The sequence below is a fragment of the Sapajus apella genome, unplaced genomic scaffold, assembly GCF_009761245.1.
Source record: "Sapajus apella isolate SASKATOON/1434 unplaced genomic scaffold, GSC_monkey_1.0 scaffold259, whole genome shotgun sequence".
Taxonomy (NCBI): domain Eukaryota; kingdom Metazoa; phylum Chordata; class Mammalia; order Primates; family Cebidae; genus Sapajus; species Sapajus apella.
The window spans coordinates 240,062-258,531 of record NW_022437199.1 but is presented as its reverse complement, the minus strand read 5'-3'; the positions used below and the strand labels follow the sequence as shown (position 1 = coordinate 258,531).

General features: G+C 34.3%; 1 protein-coding gene across 1 annotated transcript; it reads right to left on the bottom strand.

The window, feature by feature from the left end:
• Positions 1-16,848, bottom strand: CLECL1 (C-type lectin like 1). Its single transcript, XM_032271893.1, is given in 4 exon segments — positions 1-886; positions 4,095-4,264; positions 14,801-14,945; positions 14,948-16,848. Coding segments are annotated over 4 exon segments (627 nt in total). The 5' UTR covers positions 15,119-16,848; the 3' UTR covers positions 1-745.
• Positions 16,849-18,470: the final 1,622 nt, after the last annotated feature.

Genomic DNA, 18,470 nt, shown 5'->3' with positions numbered 1-18,470 from the left:
TTTTTCAAGTAGATGCTTGGATTATAAATTCTACATTATCTCTTTTTCACATACAAGCATTCAATATTATACATTTCCCTCTAAACTCTGCCTAAGCTAAAATCCATTAGTTTTGATGTGCTATATTGTTATTTTTATTCAACTCAGAACACATTTAAAAAATTTCCCCTGATTCTTCCTCTCTGGCCTATACATTATTTAAAAGTCTGTTTAATTTATAAATATTTAGGAATTTTCCAAGTATCTTTCTTTTATTAATTTCAAGTTTAATTTTATGTTTTGAGATGTACATTTGTATGATACCTATATTTGTAAATATTTGCAGTTTTTATGTCTCCAAATATGATCTCCACATGCAAGTTTCATGTGCACTTGAAAATAATGCATATTCCCTGTTGTTGGATAGAGATTCCTATAATGTCAATTACATCCGGTTGGTCAATAGTGTTGTTTAGTTCTTCTGTTTCCTATCTTTTTTTTTTTTGTCTATTAGTTTAGTTACTTAAAGAGGTGTTTACATGTCCAGCTGCAACTCTGAATTTGTCCATTTTCCCTTTTAGTTCTGTCATTCTTTGCCTTGGTTCATACACATTTATAATTGACCCTTGTTAAGAACTGTGGGGCCCAGAGAGTGTAATACTATTGGCTGAATAGTACTACTCCAAAATTCATTTGTTGAAGTCCTAACCCAGTATCTCAGAATGTGACTGTATTTGGAGACACAACCTTTAAAGATGTAATTAACTTACAATGAGGCCATTGGGGTGGGCCCTAATCCAATCTGACAATGTCCTTGTAAGAAGAAGAAATTTGGACACACAGAGACATCAGAGATGTACACACATTGAAGAAATGCCATGTGGAGGTACAGCAAAAAGGCAGTCATCTGAAAACCAAGGAAGGATGCCTCAGAAGAAACCAAACCTGCCAACACCTTGATCTTGAACTTCTAGGCTTTAGAATTGTGAAAAATAAAATTCTGTTGCTTAAGCTCCCTACTCTGTGATACTTTACTGAAACAGCCCTAGTATACAACTCCTTTATTTTTATGCAGTATCCCTCTTTATTCCCAGGAGTGTGTCGGTTTTTGTGTGTGTGTCCTTTCATATACCTCTTACTTGTTTGTTGAAAGTTGTACAGCTTCATCTTGTCTAGGACAGTGAAAATTGAGTTAAAATGCTTTCGTACTTGGAAATGAGCACACAGGTCCTTCTCCTGGGTCTTTAATGTGGGGTTTGACTTAATCATTAAGAGTGGGAGCCAGGTGTTGTGGCTCACGCCTGTCATAGCAACTGTTCATGAGGCTGCCATGGGAGGAATGCTTGAGACCAGGAGTTTGAGAACACCCTGTGCAACATAGCAAGATGACCATCTCTTAAGTAAATAATTAAGCAGTGCAGCGGTGCAGGCCCTTCCAGAGACCGGGAGGGGTGGATTCCTTGAGCCCAGGAGTTCAAGTGAACTGTAATCACATCACTGCAGTCAGCCGGGGTGAGACAGAGTGAGATCCTGTCTCTAAAAATACAACCAAAAAAGAGTTGGTTTGGGTTCGTGATTTGTTCTCGCTGTGATTATCCTCACTGTTTCACACACTTTAAATTCCTGTAATGATAGCTGGTGTTGAATATGGAGATTTGTTTGACAGAAGAATGTCTTCCTCATCCTGAGCATTTGAGTTTCTGTTTGCACAGTGCCTTGGAGAGGATTACTTTGCACATTCTTATTCCTCTCCTGTTTCTCTTCCACCAGCATTCTCTTTTGCTTCTTTTCTGAAAATGTTATCTCGGTAGTGCAAGACAGTGAGTGGACAGGGTGATTGCTGTTCTCACTCTGACTCAGTCTTAGGCACTGAGTGAGTGCCGTAATCTTCGTGCTTGGCCTTCTCAGGTCTCTGTTGGCCCAGTGTGTATTCCTGCCCCTCTCACAGGAGTGTATTTTGTGTTTCTGCTTCCTTCTCCCACGTGCAATGATGTTTCCCAGTTCCCTAAGGGCAGTAATGGTTGTTGTCCTTCGTCCCAGCACACACACTTGTTCCATTGTGTAGACAGCAGATAGGGGAGAGGTGCTCTCTGGAATTTCATGCGCCCTCTGTATTATCCCTGTTTTCTGCCCCCCAGGTCTGCATCACAATGGACACGAAGAATTTCTACTTCTTCCCAATCATTTCTGTGAGAAGCTGGTGGAGTTTAGAGAAATAGTCTGGGAGAGGTGGTGGGGTTCCCTAATTTCTGCACACCCCAGGAGCTTCACACTCAGTGCCACCATACACTCAGCCCTAATCCGTCTTTCAGTGATTCAGGCTGAATTCTGAATGGTATCTGGTGTTGGATTTGATTACCCTAAATAAGTGAGGCTGGGTCTCCTCTCTCCCACATGTTCCTGTCACCATAGATTTTGGCCAGCTGGTTGCTCTACAAAGTTCATTCTTCAGTGGATTTGAAAGATGTTGAGAAGTTAATTTGACTATTTTCCATTATAAAAGTGGTAGCGGCATTTCTTTGAGGCATCTGCAACATGGAAATGAAAGCTGTATATCTCCCTTGCTTCTTTTTATGCCTCTTTCCCTGCCCCTCCTTCTCCTTTTTCCTTTATCTTTCTTTATTTTATTTGCCATATGATGACACTTGGATACCTAGATGGACTAAAAATCCTTTTTTTTTTTTTTTTTTGCCATTTTAACTTTACTTTACTTGAGAACTTGAGAATAATTGCTTGAAAATGATTTTACATTTCTTGGAGTAAATGTTCTTCTGTAACATATTTTATCTGTTTTTTACTTTTCTTTTTTGGGAGATGTTTAGAAATGGACATGCTTATGCATAAATCATATACTAATTCTCTTTTTAGGTTCTTCTTTATTCTTGAAAGGGAGCTATTGTGTCTGACTCATACATTATTTAGGGATAATGTGAAGAGGTAAAGCCTAAACTGGAGGAAGTAAGCTTCTGTCACGCCATGTTGTTTTAGACCACCGTTCTCCTAAATCTGGTTTATTATTTGCTGAGAGACATGTTTTTCTGCCTTTTCACATTTTTCCCTTTGATTGTAAGCAGGAGATACATGAGATTCTTAGTGAAGTCATTCATTGCACAATTGCTCCGTGTTGTTATTTATTGTTAATTCCTTTCAGAACGTTCTTTTTAAATTCTTTTGTGTTACTCCCTGCTTCCTCTTTCTTGTTCTTTAAAATTGAGCTCCAGAAGAACAAAGGTCACTTATTAATTTCTAATTTTCTAATTCCATTATTGATTTGGTTCATATTTTGCTGCACCTGAGAGAGTCTTACAGTTTGATATTTGGGGTACCACTAGTTTCACTGAAGATATTAATAGTTTACTTCTCTTTCAGTTTTTCTTATTGTGGATTTCTGTGAAACTCAGGAGGGACTTTTCCCCTCAGATGTCTCAGCAGCTGCCTTTTTCTAAGTTCTTTCAGATGGTTGATGTTCAACCAGGGTTGTAAAGCACTGCTAGTCATAGGGTTTGCAGAAACTGAGCTATTGACATAGATCGTGATTCTAACATACTGAGTCCCATGCTGAGAACCCTTATTTGATATTTCTAATTTAACATGTATATTGACCTTACCACTGAGAAGGTTTAAAGTACTGTCCAACCTTCATTCAGCAAAAGTTTAATTTAAATTAAGCCAGAATTAGCTAAATGTTAGCTCTCCTCTGAAAATACTAAATCTAAGTAAGAGCTCTGTTCTGCATTCTCTTTCTGAGAACTTCATCCTTAATTTCAGCGGCCATGATATCTGGCTAAAGCCTTCATGAGCATTGCAATAAACATAGGTGCTGAAATCATATACTCAGTCTCTTAAATTTTGCAATGGAATCTGCTAAGAAGCCAGGGTCACTTGGAGAGAAGAACTCGGTATAGAACATAAAATGAATTTCCCCTCCTCTTGCCCCGCCAAAAAAAACCTCAAAAGTAATCGTGTAATTCAACAATTTATTTAACTAATATTCGTATAGTTAATAGCACATGAAGTTAAAACTTTTTTTCCACACGGACATTTGCCAGATTTGTAGCACAAAAAATTCGCTGCAAATATGGGGACTGCTGTAATCTCTAAATGTTAAATCTCACCATAGCAGTAATGTCTTGTATCATCATGAGATATGAATTTTTCATGGCACAGTCATTTTGACTTTTGTTCCAAGATTTCTTAGTTTCAGCAATCCAGTAACATTTTCCCTTATGCACCTTCCAGTCTTTGGCGGGACATAATTTTTGAACAGTAGAAAAGTTGAAAGAAACTGGGAGAAAGAAAAATAAGCAATTAAACAAATGTGGAACTGTATCCTAATAACGTATGCTAATTGAAGGGTCTTAAATTGGGTTATATTATGTGCAAAACTTTCTTTGAAAAAAGTATGTTCTTTGTTCCAGGGTAGATTTGGAAAAAAAAAAGATGAATTGAAATCATGTGTATATTCATTCACTCATTCATCCTTTTTTCATTTAATTTATTCTTTTAAAAATATATCATGTGTTCTATCAGCCAGGAAATGCACCAGAAACAAGGATAAAACAATGAACATCCAAGCCTCAAGGAACTAAAAACTTTAAAGGGAAAATAGAAATTAAAAATTTTAGTTGTCCACTAACACATCAGAAATTTAGGGAGTTTATATGACACTAGAGTAGTCATTCATAAGCAATATTTGTGCTGTAGATGGTACCCCAAAATCAAATATGTTCATCTCTACAATCATACAAAAGGATCTTGACATCTAAAAATGTACTCTTACTGCCTTCATAATTTATAATATTTCCCAGCAAATTTAGATGAGGATACAGGGTATTCTAGATATACCAATAATTTAGTATTCCTGTAAATAAATATTCGTTACATACACAGACACACACATGACCTGAAGCCATTGAAGAGTAAACAAAGCCAGACAGATCCTGGAGGGGAGATGACACTTCAAAGAAGGTATGGCAGGGCAAAAGTTAATCATTTTTACAATCGTTAGCCTTAGGCCAATCTTAGTCCTATGTAGAGTGAGTAAAATGTCAATAAAAAACCTGCAGCCTTTTTTTTTTTTTTTTTGAGACAGAGTCTCGCTCTGTCACCAGACTGGAGTATAGTAGCATGATCTCGACTCACTGCAACCTCTGCCTCCCGGGTTGAAGTGATTCTCCTGCATCAGCCTACCCCAGAGTAGCTGGGGCTACAGGTGTCTGCCACCACACCTAGCTATTTTTTTGTATTTTAGTACAGGCAGAGTTTCACCATGTTAGTCAGAATGGTCTCCATCTCCTGACCTTGTGATCTGCCTCCCAAAGTGCTGGGATTATAGGCATAAGCCACTGTGCCCCAATAATGGAGAATAGAGTTAGGAGGAACCACCGATGCTGAAAATGAAGAATCAATTCTATAAAATCAAAAACATGGAGGAGATGCTCTTAACTTCTGTGTATAATTTTTTCCCCTAAATCTCTGACTGATGCAAGCACAAGCCAGGTTACGGTAAGAATGAGAGAATTGGACTGAGGTTTGACCTGCTGCCCCAAAAATAGAGATTTAAATTTAAGTCCAACTACACCAGCTGCTTGCTAAGGAAGGAAAACTGGCCGAGTGCAGTGGCTCGCGTCTGTAATCCCAACGCTTTGGAAGGCTGAGGGGAGCAGATTGCTTGAGGCCAGTTTGAGACCAATCTGGCCAACATGGCAAAATCCCATCAAAAATACAAAAAATTAGCTGGTCATGGTGGTGCACACCTGTAACCCCAGCTACTCAGGAGGCTGACACATGAAACTTGCTTGAGCCTGGGAGGTAAAGGTTGAAGTGAGCCAAGATCATGACACTGCACTTCAGCCTGGGTGACAGAGCAACTCCATAAAAAAAAAAGAGAGAGAGAGAGAAAAAGAAGAAAAAGGAAGAAAGAAAGAAAAAGAAAGAAAGAAAGAAAGAAAGACAGACAGACAACACTTTTTTGGAGAAATATATGAGAAAAGAGAGACTTCTCAATATAACTTTTACAATGTATGCTGTATAATCTCAAGTGACTTACATGAAAAACCAGAAAAATATGACCAAATCTAAAGGAAAGAGCCATCAATGCAGCCCAATATAAGGATGATGCAGAAGTTGGAAGTATCAGGAAAATATTTTAAAGCACCTGTTAAAACGGTGCTTAATGACGTGATAGAAAACATGCTTGCAAACAATGAAAAAAATAGGATGCCTCAGCAAAGAAGGGCAGTAGGAAAAAAAGAGCCAAATGAAATTTAGAACTGAGAAATAAAGTAAAATATTTTGTATAAAAACCATTACTGGGTATACTTAAAAGCAAGGATTTAACAGAAAAACAAGTTAGTGGACTTGAAATTGTCCAATATGAAGAAAAATGTTGGAAAACCTTCAGAGCTTCAAGGACTTGTGGAGTATTATTAAAACATATGACATGCATAGAATTGAAGTCCCAAAACTCAAGAGAAGAGAAAGAATAAGGCCAAACAAATTGAAGATATAATGATTGCATTTTTTTCCAAATTGTTTAAATCCATAAATTTACACTTTCAAGAAAATCAGCAAACCCTAAGCAAGGTAAATACAAAGAAATTTGTATGTATGAATAAAATAGCCAAACTCCTTAAAAGTCAAAGATAAAAATCTTGAAAGCAGTTTTTGTGCATTACCTGCAGGAAAACAATTATGCAAAAATTCCTCATACTCATTATAAACCATGGGGGCTAGAATACAGTAAAAAAATCTTTAAATTGTCAAAAGAAATAGTAACTGTCCACAAAGTATTTGATATCCAGTGAAAAATATTCCAAAGATTGTGGGAAATTTAAGGCATTTTCAGTCAACCAAAAGAATCCCTTGACAGCAGATAGTCACTATAGCTAATGTTAAAGGAAGTTTTTCAGGCTGTTGGGTAATGTTTCCAAGTGATAAATATTCAGGGAAGAAGAGCGTCAAAAATGGCAAACATCTAGATAAACATAAAAGTGAAAGGTAAGCAACATAGCTTCAAAAGACCTTTGGTCTTGCTTACAAATTATGTTCATACTGTTGCCCAGTTTACAAAGTTCTTTCTTAGACTGATGTAATGCACCTAAATCAAACTCTTTCTGAATAAGTGTACAGTTATTGTGAAAGGTAGAGCAGCTATGTAGCTGAAATATTTTAGGACATATTTAATAAAAACTATTAAAAAAACACTACATTTTCATTTCTCTGATAGTCCAGATAGCTTGAAGCAGTGTTTCACAACCATTTTTATAACATAGATATAAAAAATAGATTTCTAAAGTAAAACAAGATAAATAAATAATAGTTTATTTATAGTCTATCAAATAGCAACCTGGATTTGTATAGCTGAGGAACTTCAAGGCATAAAAATATTAAGTTAGGGCATGCAAAGAAATAACTTTGGGAAAAAGCACACTGTTATTTGAAAATGTTTTCACTACAAGACAATTATAGCCTGTAATAATCAGGTTAAACATATTGCTTTTCTTGTAAGAAATGAGGAAATCGCTAAAGGAAGGCACTTAGCTAGAAGCAGAACGGGGAGCAACATTTGGGTAAATGAGTTCAAAGGCAAAGTGTCCCTTCAGGGTAATAACCTATATATTGGTGCTGGGATTCTAAGGCCAAGCTCTGGGTTTACTGGAAGTTGATAGAAGAAATCTGAGACTTTCATCAGCCTGAAAGCTTGAAAAGGGCCTCCAGACATCCAAATCATTAGCTACACCCTGCCTTCTTACAGATGACAATGCAATTAATCTCTGGAAGAAATCATCTTTAAGTTTTCCTTATGAATCCCATTAATGGAGCTCAACCAAATTAAAAAAAAATGTCAAATACTTCAGGAAACAAGCCAACATATCAACAGGAAATATGAAGAATGAATTTGGTCACCAAGGACTTTAGATGTTTAAATAATCCTATGTATTATAAATAATAATATTTAGATGATTTTAAGAAATAAAAGAAGAAATAAAAACTGATCACACAGCAAAAAAACCCACCAAAAGCTAATAAGTTTGAAAATATATCCTTAGAAACAAAAACTGTTATCGTTGAAATTAGAAACTCAGTGAATGAGAGCAGATTAGACACAGGAAAAGGGATAATTTGTGAATAGAAAGGTATATCTGAAAATATTGCTAAGAATTCAGCACAAACTGCAAGGACAAGATGTGAAGTTAGGTGAAACAGAGGATAGAAAGCAAAGGCCCACACTGCACGTCTAATTTGAGTCCCAGAAAGAAAATAAAGAGAAAGTAGAGAAAGAATTTGGAATGATGGTTGAATAGCTCAACTAAGTTTTACTTTACATATTTTAAGTCTATTTTGCTTTTTTAAGATCAAACACATTTAGATTTGGTGTACTTTCCTAATGAATTGAAAGTAGAACATTAGGAGAGGTGCCTTATACATTTGTAACAATAGAATGAGGATAAGAAAACAGATCTGGAAGCATTTAAAGCCAGAGCTTTATTTATTATCTTCCTGTGTTGCAGGTATAAGGACTATAAGAAAGTGCTTTTGCTTTGGGGATACCGTATCTCACAAAGTTAAGAAAAATATTATGTTATATGAGATAGTTTTTAGATTGTAGTGGGGGGGGGCTAGTTAATAATTTAGCCATAGTGAATTAGTCATTCTAATAGAATTGTTTCAGGATGTTATAAAAAGATGTAATGTTTCAGTACAGAATTAAAATGTAAATTAAAAAATTAAAATCAAATAATCTAAGAAAATATAAAGGCCATCTAATGACATTTAAAAGTATGCAAATACATTCACATGAGATAGCAAAAGAAAGACTAACAAAATCACAATTTAAATGTTTTAATATGTAATAACATTAAAAAATTGAAAAACTGTCTTCAATGAACACGAATTTTAAGAGGAAAGAAATTTAAACCCCAACCTGTACTTGTGCATACCCCAATAAAGAATAAAATACAATTATTTCAATGAAATACTTTTAAATTCATTTAAAACTCATTGTATAAGATCATTTGTCTCATTTTGCCTTGGTCCTTTATATATTAATATTTTTATCATAATTAAAACGAGTCCATGAAAAGCAGTGATTGAAATCATCCCTCTATCGTGATAGAGGTTTCTCCTCTATTCAGATATCTTCAAAGAAAATCAAGACTACTGTTCATGCTTGGTTACTCAGGAATTTGGCAATACAAAATAATATTACCTACTGAGGTGATTTTTCCAGATTTATTTTCCCCAGTACAGTTTTTCTCTTTGGTTCATTATCCAATATTAAATTGGATAATGTGTGTCGCACAGTGTTGAACCGACAACTAATGAAAGAAGAAACATGTTTTTCTAGCTAGATACAAATCACCAAACCATTAGGTTGTAGTTATTCCATGAAGTCCAATAATACGGAAACTCCATATAAACAGTTAAATGACTAAAAATTTAAGAGAAAGACATCACTACTTTTTCCAAGGTTTAGAGTCTCCTTTGCACTTTTATTAACCTTAGCAAATGTTAACTTTAAGAGAATTGGAAAAAATATGACCAGAGGAATAAGCACTTGAATCTTTCCCTGGACCTGTCTTAATTACTTTAATATGCACAAAATGACCAGTTCTGGATATGACTCACATTTAGATAGTTTGTGTTTAGTGAGTTCCTACTAATTACATCAGGTGTCACCTGCGTGATGTTTGGTATGTTTTAGTTTCGGTTAATGATTTGTTCCTGTGAGATTCTGCATATAAATGCTGCATGTATGAGATAGAGTCAGCCCAGAGTAATTTTTTCTGCAATGAAGAAAATATTTTTCTTTCTGCTGGCCATTTAGATGAAACTATCTTTGATAATTTACAGTCTCACAACAGTATATATTAGGTTATTAGTATTGACCACATAAAAACCACATAAACATACCTGAAAGTAATAAAAGTAAATATTTAATTGTGCTTGCCATGTCCAGGCATTAACACAGGATACCATATTCACAATATATTGAATTCATTTAATGTATTAAATATATAATCTCTAATTCTTACGTTGATACATAATACTTTTAATCCTTCAACATATATAAATCATAACATATTATATCCAATGCAAGAATTGTATTAGTGATGGAGCTGGGATTTGAAAACAGGTCCTAGGTCTCTAGGGCATCCATAAGCATTGTTGCCTTCTAGAAAAACTTTTTAAGAAGACATTTTATTTTTGAAATCTATTAGTGACACATCAACTTTAGTAGCAAAAAAATCTATTTTACTAAAAAACTATGATTTTAGTAACAACAAAATCTATTGCCTTAACATAATAAAAAGAAATATAATGGGGTTTTTAATGCTAATTATTTTTGTTCCCCACCTCCCATTTTATAACCCTAATTAGGCCAATGACTAGTTACATTAAAGCAGTTAAACCACTTATCTCTCTGGGCTTCCGCTTGGTCATCTACACTAGACTCAGCTGATTTCTGTAGTCCCTTCTAGCTCTAAAATTCTACAGCCCTGCTTATTTACTTGTAATTGCTAATCCCATTCATAATTACTAACATAGTTCTCTAAGATCCAGTGACAGACAAATACTGCATTGACCTGTTCTAGGGGTTAGTTTAATCTGGAAGCCTGAATTGGAATATATGTCATCTGTATATTCTCTTTGTTCTGTAGATATTTGTAAAGAACTTTACCCAAGCATTTATTCAACAAAACATCAAAATAATTGCCATATGAATAATTGGGCTATGTTCAGTTACATCCAAAGTACACTAGTATAAATGTATAATGCTCAATTGAATTGATTCATTTTAGACAAATTTCTCACCTGTTGTCACAAGATTGACGATGCTTGGGAGTAGCTAATATGAATAAGCATACACAGAAATACAAGTTGTAATTTAATTTACTTTCTTCTGAACATGCTTTCAGAGACTTCTCTGTATATCCTACTACCAGTCTGCACTAGGAAATTCACTGCATGATCTTGGTCATAACGTAAATAACTTATCTTGGCATTTATTTTCGTTATCATTGAGATGAATTCGTAATACATATTTTATCACATGGTGAAATTCTATAGAAAATCTCTTTAGTGGTGTATCAAATTTTACACTTTTTGTGAAGTCATACCATATTATTTAGGAACAATTTAAATAGCAAACAGTTACAACAAGTTATGAGAAAAATAATACTTTGAGATAAATAGTATTATTAATTACTTACCCAGAATGTTCAGTACAATTACGATTACCAGAAGGATAATATCATTGCACATACAACGTTCACGTCAATTCCATGATGGTGAGAATCCACAAAATTGGATAGATTTCACTAGGAAACCCAGCAGGTAGTTCCTTAGAGATGGTAAGAGGTAGGAGAGGACCAAATAAACTTTCTCATCTATCATGCTCCTGAGTTACTTTCCTTTGAAATATGCAGACCCGGCTTATTATGTTTTTTTTTTTTTTTTTCACACAAAGCACAAATACATGTGTGTTCTCTGGTTTGAATAAATATGATTTTTTCCTTATGGGTTCACTGTATATATTCCCCAGTGTTGATCTTACTTATGATCACTGTCTGTGTCTCTGGATTTTCATATAATACTGTGAAATCCTCAAGATTCTCTAATAAACTTATTGACAACACCCACTTACTTGAGTTGATCCTTTCTGTTTCTTCTCTTATATCCATTTTTTGTGATATATAATTGTAAATACATAAAACCATACATTTAAAATTAAAAGAATTGTTAGAGATTATTTTAGCGCAATACCCATGTGTTAAAATGGGGATATTCAAGTTCACAGTCACGCAGTTACTTGTGAGCAGAGCTGATAGCTAACCTCATATCTCTTGAAAATCAGACTAGTGCTGCTTTCAGTATCCACACTATTTCATTGCATTTTGAGTACTACAAAGATAAATAAACCAAATAAAAGAAGTTGTATTTTTAGCTTTAGGCTGAAAGTTTAAAATAACAGTCTCTGGTACATAAAAGGTTACAGTACATTGTTTCCACTACGTATGTGACATAAAAGAACAATACACTGAGAAAGTACTGAAAACAGCTGATACTGAAACATAACTATATCAAGACTAACTGGAATATTTATTTGGTAGATTATTATTGAGTGCATTGTTTTATGTCTTAATTATTATTGTTATTAATTAAAACATCTTTAATAAGAATTTGTTAATTTTCAAAACATTAAAAGAAGTTTACATATTTTCACTCATCAGACAAAACAGTCAAAACTGTGGGAGTCAAATCAGTCACAGAGAATGTGGTGATATCACTACACATTTCCTTCCTTCCTTCCTTCCTTCCCTCCCTCCCTCCCTCCCTCCCTCCCTTCTTCCTTCCTTCCTTCCTTTCTTTCTTTCTTTCTTTCTCTCTCTCTCTCCCCCCCTTTCTTTCTTTCTCTCTCTCTCTCTTTCTTTCTCTCTCTCTCTCTTTCTTTCTCTCTCTCTCTTTCTTTCTTTCTTTTTCTTTCTTTCTTTCTTTCTTTTCTTTCTTTCTTCTTTCTTTCTTTCATTTTTGACAGGCTTTAGTTCTGTTGCCCAGGCTGGAGTGCAGTGGAATGATCAAGGCTCACTGCAGTCTCCACTTCTCAGGTTCAAACAATCTTACCGCCTCAGCCTCCTGAGTAGCTGTGACTACAGGGCATGTGTCACCATTCTGGTTTTCTGAATTATTTGTAGGCATGAGGTCTCCCTGTGTTGCCCAGGCTGGTTCCAAACTCATGCACTCAAGTGATCCTCCTGCCTCACAATCCCAAAGTGTTGGAATTACAGACGTGAGTTATTGTGCTTCGCCACTACACATGTTGCTAATATGAAGAACTAAAATTATGGACCCCTGAATTTAGGAGAATAAAATTTCAGATTTCAGAAAAAAGACTAACATAAAAGATATTGATCATTCTTTTAGGCCTCTGAAGTAAGATTTAAGCTAAGCATAAATTTCCGAGATATTCTCAGTTCAAGTGCACCCACTCACTGGTGTCCTGCTAAGCTTCCTGGTGACATTCTTCTATCGTTTATATCTTGGAGAACCAATGAACACACACACACACGCACACACACACACACACGCGCGCATATATTCATCGTCTAAAGAGATTCATTTATTTATTCATCCATTTATAAATTATTTTATTTATCAAGCATCTGTTCATTGCCTGCTCTACACTTAGTACTGTGTGAGGTGCTAGAAACACAAAGATTAATAGATTAGGTAGAAAGATTCAGCATTATACCAGCTCTGAAACGATAAGGAATATGTTAACCTTTAGGAGCGAAGAGAAGGACAATATCCAGAGTAAAATTAGTGAAAGGTAGGAAGTTAGAAGAGATCAGGAACAATTGTGTAGGACTTTATATATAAGACACAAAAACCGAATCTATGCAACAGCTCCTTTCCTCTATAATGATGTGACACATGAGAACAGAAGTTGTATTTATCTACCACCACACATACATAGCACAAGAACAATATATTTGACTTCTGGTCATAAGCATGATTATAGGTAGGTAATTTATTCTTCATATAGTTACGTTTTCTCCTTTTTAACATTGTAAGACTGAACGGGATAGCATTAAACGATGTTGTCCCCAAATCCCTACACTGGGAAAGGAATAAGGTTTTATTTATAGAAGTTAAAACCAACACTTAAAACCATAAACAGAAAGGCAATTAAACCCTGGAATGCAGAATCAAAAATATTGGTTTTGTCGCTTAAATTGAGTAAAATAACCTCTAGGAAAATAAACTAACTGCATAACATTTTTGAAGCATAGGGGAATGTGAGTGCAGTTCTAGCCCATGCTATTTTTCAGATTATGTTTCACTATCTCGTAGAAAATGAAAATGCGTAAGCTGGAAGAAAAGAAAGGAGGTTAGCATCTACTGGGTAAAATAGAAAGGTACGGTTTAAAATAAGAAACCAGGTGCTTTTGCAACTAGAAAAGAACGCACACTAGATTCATTTGATAACTGCAAGCTTTTGAAAATATAAAGAAGTTATACTTTCCTTTGAAATACAGACAAACAAAATATCAGATTCATTCTACAAGGGCAAGTGCAAAGAAGAAACTTTAAATTAGTTAAAACACATATAAACTTTATGATATAAAAATTCTTACATGACAGAGGAGAATGGAAGTGTAACTGACACAGAAAGTTCCCTAATACTTCAGGGAATAGAAAATACACAGACTATGAACATCTATAATTTTTGAGGGGGTTTTGTGATGAAGGCACCACATTAAGTTTAGGCATAGGCTATCTCCTCCGATTCCAGAAATATTCTAGACTTTATAAAATTAAATCTAACATTTCGTGTTTTCTTAAGTTAGTTTAACATTTTTATACTATTTATATTGTAAAAGAATAAATAACAATATGAGTAAATTGCCACAGGTATTTCCCTTGCTATAGATGAATTTATCGTATTATGTTAAAAAATAGACTTCATTGAGGGTAAGCAAAGCTGTAAAGCAGAAAGGGGTGACTAGAAGTTGTTGTGTAAATAGGCATTCATTACGAGAAAACAAGCAATAGGAAAGCTATGAAAACAGAGGCAAAGTTCTCCATATTAAAATCAGAGTTACAATTAATTTTATGAACAGACATTTTGCTTCATAAAAAAACATTCACTCATTCTTAACATTCAATGAATTTTGCTTTGAATCCAGTGTCCTATTTTCAGTATGACAAATAGAGACACAGGGTAGAAATAAAGGTTATTACTAGGTTATAGTAATTACTAGAGGTTGTTACTAGTAAGATCTTAATTCTAAAAGGCACCCTAAACATGGCTTACCAGATCTCTGAAGTGGAGATGGGCGTTCTAACGGGTAAGTCCTAGCAGTTTTGATGACAGAACAGACTACATGCAAAAAGAGAGAGAAGACCACAAATGATGTTCCACTGAAGGGACAATCATATTTCTGCAAAGAAACTTCTGGTAAGTTAAGTAAATTGAGATGGCAGATTTCCTTCTGCTCCCCAAGTGGGTGGTGGACTTCCTCCATGAATAAATGACAAAACCAATGTGCTCAGTCTTATTAATCAAGGTAACAGATTTCTTGAATACTTGTATAATATGGAAGAAATAACTAACCATACAATAGGTTCTCATTCTTTAGTTTTCTGCCTAAATTTGAGATGCTTTTAACTTTTATTAATCTCACAGAAGATATCTCACCATTTTCTTCTAAAAAGCTACTTCCACTTTCTCTTTCAGTTCAGGCATTCATTCTCTGGCCGAAACTCTGTGAGTTTCCAGCATCTTCTCCAAAGTGCAATAGCTATTTGGAAAACAGAATAAGAAAATGAAGGAATTTTATTATGAACAATACACAAAGGGGTACTATGTCTTTTATCCTTCTCTCAAAATGCATTGTATTATCTAGATAATACTTTAAAAATTCTGACAGGTATTTCCTTTCTTATATGATTTATAATACTAACATTAAGCTGAGGTAAAACGTGAATTATGCAGAGGACTTCTGAACTAAAAAATATATATTTAAGAAACAGAAGTAACTCTATGTTAAAATAATTCAAGACAGTGGCATAAAAGAAAAAAAAAAACCCAAATTTAAAATTAAGGTTGTACAGAAACACTATTGAATACAACATAGCAAACATAGATTTTTGTCTCCTGTTTCTTTTAAAATTACACCAAAATTCTATTGAGTGAATAAAAATTTTAAGTCTAAAACAATAACACACAGAGGCTCAGGGTTCTATCAGTTGATGAAAATTTTCAACTAATTCCTGGAAAATGGAGAGTAGATGGAGATGTGATCATTGATATAATAAAATCAGAGAAAAATGCAGCTGAAACCATACAAGAGGAAATAATGGAGGAGAACCTAGCCACCTGTGAAACCATTGTAGGACATAGAACTCAGAAATCTCAGATATGAAAAATGGTAGGATCCATTAGCTTATGACCAGTAGATTAACTGGAAATCTGCATATGTAAAAAGTGGTTTTCTCAATACCTATGCAAGTGCATTCTACAGAGTTAATCTAAACTGCAGTCACCTCATCCCTATCCCTTATCCAAGAAATTTAACTTACGTTAATCAAATAGCTAGAAGGCAGATGCTGGCTTTACAGCATTTAGGGATCCCTACATGGGGCTTGAGCACTGACCTCTGTCTCTTAAGACTGCCATGACACTCTCTCTTTTCTGGGTTGTTCTAACACTTTGTATGTGACTAGACAATATCTACTACACTTTGATCTCCATTTGATACATGAAAACCTGACGTTTAGAGTTTATTATCTGCAGGTGGCTGCATAAACAGTACATTTTAAGAGTGATAACTGAGTTCTAAGTCCATGCCATAATTCAGTTATGCTCTCTAGACTTTGAGGGTAAGAATCAAATTCTATTATTTTTTATTTTCATAGCTTAGTTTTGTATGAAACACAACAGTCACTCAGTAATTATGTGTTGAATTACCAAATCAGTTATGCTATGCTGAACGTTATAATTAGACTATGATAGTTTTCCAGAATGAGAAAAATCATTTTTCACTAAAAAGTAGACTTTTATTCATATAAAAATATGACTAATGGTCTAGTCACATAAAAGTATAAAAAAATACTAGCATGAAGAGTGTTAAAAAATTACGATAAGCATGTCCATTTCTGCCAAAAAAAAAGTCATCTGGGATTCGGCAGATCAATTTTGGAAATATTGCAAACTAAGTAATATGAATTTTTTCAATTCACAATCTCTTTTTTATTTAGATAATCCTTAATTTATTTCAAAGACAGTTTGCATTGCTCAGAGTATAAGTCTTACACTTCTGTTATTAAACTTCCATTATTAAAATTATTTTTGATGTAATTTTAAGCCAAAATTTTCTAAAATTTCATTTTTGGATTGTTTATTGCCAGTGTGTAAAAGCAGTATTATTTATATTGATTTGTATCCTATCGTCTTCCTGAACTTGTTTGTTATCTCTAATTTTTATTGTTTTTGTGAATGTTTTAGGATGACGTCATATGTAATATCATGCTATCTGCAAATAAAGATAGTTTCACTTCTTCCTTTACTATCTGAGTCTGTTTTCTCTATTTCTTATTTCATTGCCTTGGCAAGAAACTCCAGCACGGTGTTAAATGGAAGAGGTGAGAGCAAATCTACTTCATCATTTTCACCAATATCATCCCCAAGTTGGGTTATCAAGGACTGGTTTTTCAGCATCAGGGCAATGAATGCTTGTTATGTACAGTGTGAAGACTTAGTCAATGAATTTAAAATGATGAAAGTTTGTTTTTACCCAGTTCTTTTATGTGTGTTACATTTTTAAACAAAGGTGATCCTATTATATTTTCCCTCTGTTAGAAATGCTTAAAATGTAAATGTGTATTGGTGGACCACAAATCATATCCAAATCTGACTTAGACACAGGTGCATAATTTTGAGATCCTGGAGGTAAAGATAAAGGCAATAATTGCATAGAAGTATATTTCTCTTAATAGAGGGGCTTCATGTTTATTTATGTATACATTTTCAGTAGTGGTTTGTGTAGTTAAGTTTTTGAAAAGGTAGGTTTTTTAATATTTAGTTTGAAAAGAAGAATGTGCTTACATAGTCAATACCTAAATGCAATTATGAAACTGTTTTAACATCTTTGTATGCTTGTTTCTCCATTTCTGTCACTTCATGGCAAACATATTTTAAATTTACACAGTTATTTGTTATTGTTTATATTTTCTGCTTCTTGGCATGTTGAATAATTCCTTATTAGATGCTGGATATTTTGATTTATGTTTACAGATGCCTTGATTTCGTGGTCTTTGTTTAAAGCATGTTATGTTGGTTGTCTTCATTTAAAGACGATTAAAGCCCCTCCATTAAGAGAAATATACTTCTATGCAATTATTACATTTATCTTCACCCCAGGGTGTCAAAATTATGTGTCTGTGTCTAAGGCAGATTTGGATATTACTTGTGGTCCATCAATACACATTTAAATTTTAATTTTAATTTACCTTACCAATTAATTTACCTTACCTGGAGATAAGTTTAATGCTTTTGAAACCTGTTTTTAATTTTTGTTAGGTATGGGCTAATCTCACCTCCTCTTCAGGGATAGTTTATTCCTGATACCAAGGTCTGATCTTTCTGAATGGCCCTGGTGATCACTGATGACAGCACAATAAGAGATTAAGTGTTAATAGCATTAAAATGTCAAAGATGCAGAGCAGACAGTTAATAAATAATTAATGGCATTTTGGGGAAGGCTAAGAAAAAGGAAGTTGTGCAGTTACAAAAAGAGGAAGTATGTTCTAAAATAAAGAATAAAATATTAGCTTAAAAGAAATCATTAACTTCAAGTGTAGATGAAAAAAATGGAGGTTTACACAAAAGTGGAGGGACCAGTGTTCCCTAGGAAATGATGTCAAAACTCAGTAAGCACACAAATTTGCTCAAAAGAGTTTTGTTAATGAAGACAAGATAAATG